This window comes from Myodes glareolus, chromosome 9, assembly GCF_982192425.1.
Source record: "Myodes glareolus chromosome 9, mMyoGla1.1, whole genome shotgun sequence".
NCBI lineage: Eukaryota > Metazoa > Chordata > Mammalia > Rodentia > Cricetidae > Myodes > Myodes glareolus.
In genome coordinates this window covers 66,001,173-66,006,501 of record NC_142034.1, presented here as the reverse complement: position 1 = coordinate 66,006,501, position 5,329 = coordinate 66,001,173, and the positions used below count along the sequence as shown (strand labels likewise).

At 38.6% G+C, this 5,329-nt stretch overlaps 1 protein-coding gene across 1 annotated transcript; it reads right to left on the bottom strand.

The window, feature by feature from the left end:
* Positions 1 to 2,615: 2,615 nt before the first annotated feature.
* Positions 2,616 to 3,566, bottom strand: LOC148120951 (olfactory receptor 2T29-like). The gene has a single exon (XM_087910615.1). The coding sequence runs from the start codon at positions 3,543 to 3,545 to the stop codon at positions 2,616 to 2,618; it is 930 nt and encodes a 309-aa protein (XP_087766741.1). The 5' UTR covers positions 3,546 to 3,566.
* Positions 3,567 to 5,329: the final 1,763 nt, after the last annotated feature.

The window sequence follows — 5,329 nt, the reverse complement described above, 5'->3', positions numbered from 1 at the left end:
CTTAGTACTGGCATTATAGTGTCCCATAAGTTTGGGTGCATTGAACCTTCCTTTTAGTTGAATTTTAAGAAGTCTTTCATTTCTTTTCTTATTTATTTCTTGACCCAGTGGTGATTCAGTTGAGCATTATTCAGTTTCCACGATATTGTAAGCTTCCTGGAATTTATGTTGCTGTTGTATCTTAACTTTAAGCCTTGGTGATCCAACAAGATACAGGGGTTTATCCCATATTTTTTGTATCTGTTTTGTTACTGAGAATGTGATAAATTTTAGAGAAGGTTCCAAGAGGTGCTGAGAGGAAGGTATATTCTTTTGTGTTTTTCTGGAATGTTCTATACATGTCTGTTAAGTCATATAGAGTCATAATATCTGTTAACTCCCTTACTTCAATGTTAGTTTTCTGTTTGTCAGACCTGTCCAGTGGTAAGAGTGGGGTGTTAAAGTCTCCTACTATTAGTGTGCGGTGTTTAATGTATAATTTAAGCTTTAGTAATGGTTCTTATACAAATGAGGGTACCCTTGTATTTGGGACATAAATGTTCAGAATTGAGACATTGTCTTGATCGAATTTTCCTGTGATTAATATGAAATGTCCTTCTTCATTTCTTTTTATTGCCTTCAATTTGGAGTCTATTTTGTTAGATATTATGATAGCTACACCAGCTTACTTTTTAGGTTCATTAGATTGGAAAGTCTTTTCCCAGCCCTTTAGTCTTGTTTGGTACATGGGGAAAGGACAGTTCTGTTAGGAGAGAAGTCAAAATGATACCATGTTGCTGTCTGATTTCTTAGACAAGGTGGATTTGTATTTATTTCCCCAAGCTGCAATCTGGTGCAATGTCATCACAACACAACAAATCAAAATACAACCTATAAATAAGTGTTATGAAACCTTAGAAACTGAAGAAGAATCTTTCTTAAAGTTAGAACTAGCCACATGATGTTTAATTATAGCTATGAAACTAGATAGGCCAAGTGAAAACAGATTAATTTATTATTCTGTAATTAAATTATTTCAAATATCATAATAATCAAATAAAATAATTCATAAAGTTAAAATAACTAAAGGACAGAGAGGAAACATACAGTTAGCCTGGTTAAAAGATGATTCTGGTTCTCGTCAATGAAAAAAAAAATCCTCTTTGTTTCATTTTCTACTTTAATTCTTTAGTTCATTCTCGATAATTTAACATCAGGTATAACATTCCTGTAACATGTCACATGTATATGCTGTATCAGATACAGAGCATGGGAGTAAATCAGTCCCAAATCAGAATGGCAGCACCAGCTCCTCTCTCTCCTAAAGACTCCTGCCCCGACTGACCTGACTTCTAGGAATGAGCTTCCTCTCCACAGGTCAGAGAAGAACACCTGGCCTCTTCCTGCACCTAGTGTGACTCTTGGTGAGCACCACATTAAAGTTCCCAGAGGACAAAGCCATAACATGCTAAAGATTAACAAACAAACAAACAAAAACAAAACAAAAAACCCCAAAACCAAATGGAAAACAAACAACAAACAAAGAAATAAAAAACAAAGAAAAATTCTGCAAGACAGGCCAACTGGTTAGAACTCCCATGGAGTTCTTATGAAGTGTCAGAACTTTAAGATACAAAGCCAAAGGACCAGGACTGTCAATGGGTTCTTAAGAGTCATTCATGGACAACTTTGTTTTCTGAACCAGGATCCTGGTGCCTATCATGTGAAACCTTTTGCAATTTTTGACTTATCCGAATTTTAGCATCCATAAACTAAAATCTTTTCTTATCACCAGAAGGCATCTGAGAATCATGGCAGCAATTTCCCACTTTGCTACAACCTAAAACCCTGATGCCTTGACGGTATAGTTGAAAAATGCCTTGAGTTATGACTTATGACTTGTTTGTGCTTTGTGACTTCCTATGAAACTTTGGAACATTGGAGGCAACCTGAGACCATGTTCCTGGGCCACGGTCACTCACAATAAGCTCCAGAATAAGCTGAACTTCATTCCCTTGAAGTGAGAGCTGTGTTTGGGTTTGAAGGATACATGAGTGCATTTATATGGAAATGCAGCAACGTTGAACATTTCAAACCTTCCTGGACTCTTGTACTACCCGGACTTAAATTTCTTTAGACATTATTTTGTTATGTCATAATAAAGTATATGAAAGAATAAAGCTTTATTTTGCTCTTTATTTTTATGTAATTTTAAATATTCATAAATTATCAAGAAAACACATACAATTAATTCAAAATGCCTTTATCTCCATTCATGTCTTGTTAACTTTGTTAACCAACTTTTTCCTAACTCACTGTATCTTTAATCAGTTGAAAATCTCATGATCATTTATTTTTCAATATGGCAAAATTTTTGAATAAGACGATTGTCCAATAAAATTAAACTGCCACTATCAACTTCAAAAAGTGTAATATCGATAGGATACATATAAAGATTTTGAATGTACAAGAAGGACATCAATGAGGAAATTTTCTTATAGAGAAATAAGTCTTCCAAAGGGATGGCTGTGCAATGAGACTTGATGGGTGAGGATAACAGCAGCGTGAGACCTGAAACAGCAGATGTGTGGAGACAAAGGAAAGAAACTATTCATTCCTAAATACTCTACTGCTTTTTAAAAGAGGGGCTTAGCACCCAAAAACTTCTTCAGAGCCTCCGTGACATTCTTATTCCTAAGACTGTAGATCAGTGGGTTCAATAGAGGGGTGAGTATCGTGTAAAACACAGACACCACCATGTCCTTCTCAGGGGTGCGGAAGGAGACAGGGAGCATGTAGGTGTAGACAGCAGCACCATAGAAGAGGATGACCACGGTCATGTGGGAGGAGCAGGTGGCGAGGGCCTTCTTCCTGCCCTCTGCCGAGTTCATCCTGAGAACTGTGAGGAGGATGAAGGAGTAGGAGCTTGAGATGACTGTCACAGGGATGAGGAGCATGAGCACACAGCACAGGTACATGAGGGTCTCATAGAGCCAGGTGTCTGCGCAGGAGAGCTTTGTCACAGCGGGGATCTCACAGAAGAAGTGATGGATTTCCCGTGATCCACAGAATGGAAAGGTCATGGTGATAGGGGTGAGCATGAAGCCATCTAAGGATCCCAGGAACCAGCAGACAGACATCAGGAGGAGACACGTCCTGCGATTCATGAGGACAGGATAACGGAGTGGGTGGCAGATGGCCACATAGCGGTCATAAGACATGACAGCCAAAAGAAAAAATTCTGAACCTACTAGTGTAGCATAGAGGAACATCTGCATCCCACAGGCAGCAGCTGAGATCCTGTGGCTCCCTAGGACCTGGTCCATGAGCATCTTGGGCACAGTGACAGAAATGTACATCATGTCCATGAGGGACAACTGGCTGATGAAAAAGTACATGGGTGTGTGGAGCCGGGTGTCAGAGAGTATCAGAAGGATCAGGAGGGCATTGCCAGATAGGGCCATCAGGAAAATCACAAATACGACTGCAGCAAGCAAAGTAGGGTATTTGGATTGACTGAAGAATCCCACCAGGGTGAAATCTGACTGTCCAGTGTAGTTGTTCATCCAGGTGATGATGTTAATGGGTGTCTGTTCGGCAACCAGGAATAATTTGGGGTTAGTTGCTGCTTACTGATGTGTGCACAGGTCTAGAGGACTGAGAAAATTCCCTGTGATTGTATATCTGAGAATGATAATCTATCTATAATAAGCAATTTAAAGAAGCAAGGATTCACATCTGTGGTTAGAACCATCACAACCCTGACTATAGCTACTATAGTTCATGGTCACGGTCTTTCCTGATGGAAACTACTGTCCTCTGTCAAAAAGTTCTTGATTTTGCAGGATAATTTTCTTTACTAGTAACAAAGATAGTGAATCACTGACTAAAACAAAGAAACAAAAACCAATGAGAGTCAAATGTAAATAAGCCAACACATTATTAAGAATATAAATGAATAAGGTTATTTTCAAGAACAATTTTAGATTTACTTTGATATTAACACATTATGAGATGCAGTCTCCATTTCATATTCATTGAAGAATATGGTTTTTAAAATAATATAAGAAATCTTAAATGAAAAACTCAAACAGTCCATTTAAAATTGATTTTGATAAATCTTACAAGTTTGTTGTGATATTTAAATGGTTATTTAAATATACATTCATATAAACATAGTCCTATGAAAATAAGATACAACAATACAAAGAACATACTTTCTGGGGCTGGGGAGAAGGTTCAGTGGTTGAGAGAGCAGACTGCTCTTTCAGAGGACCTGGGTTAAAGTCCCAGCACCCACATTGCAGCAGCTCACAACTGTCTATAATTACTGTTCCATGGGATCTGACATCCTCACATGGACATACTGCATGTAGGTAGAACACCAATATTCATAAAATACAAATAAAAACTATTTTAGAAAAGAAAGAACATGCTTGTTCATCTACCGTTGCTTAGGCTGAGATGATGGGAAGTCTCACCTTTCTCTGACTTCTGCTTCTCCAAGTTCACTACCTCACAAGTTCCATTATTGTCTTTAAGCCTCAGCCTCAGTCACTGCTGGTTACCAGGCCAGAGTGTGGCCATAGCATCCCTATGGACCATCATACACTTCTTCATTGAGTCTGAGAAGCAGAGAACACAGTCCTGAGATATTCCTGAATGTGGTTCACCATTCCCTCTGCTCCATGCTCACAGCCTGTCTCTGTGCTTCATACACACACACACACACACACACACACACACATACACACACACACACATACACATATATGTGTATGTGTGTATATGTATGAATGTATGTGTATGTATGTATGTATTTAAGGAAAGAGTAACCATGATTGCATTAAGCAAGGTTAGTGTCCACCTGTGTTGGGAAAATAGTACATATGAGAATCAAAGTGAACATTTGAATAGGTACACTATTGTGAGAAACAGTAGCAGACAGAAAGTACCCAGCCTTATTGACAAGGCTCAGTGAATGGCTCTTCCCCATGTACTTCTCAAAGAGAGGAGTTTTTTTTGGGTTTTATATCTGAACTAGTAGGTTCTGAATTTTGATAGCTCTAATCAATAGGAAGGGAATGAAATCTCTCCTTTCTGAGATGTTAGCAACAGTAATAAGCAAGGGACTGTGGAGATACCAATCATAGGTCTCAGGGACAGTTTACATCTATGTCAAGATTTAAGAAACTAAACCACAAAAACCCACCTGAAGCTGAAATCCTTAAAGGGCCATGTTCTTCCAAGCTGCTGATGGAGCAGAGATCATGGGAAGGTCCTTGGTGCCTTCATATAAATGTCAGAGAAACCTGAGACCTATGGGAAGAGATGGAGAGAGACAGAGACA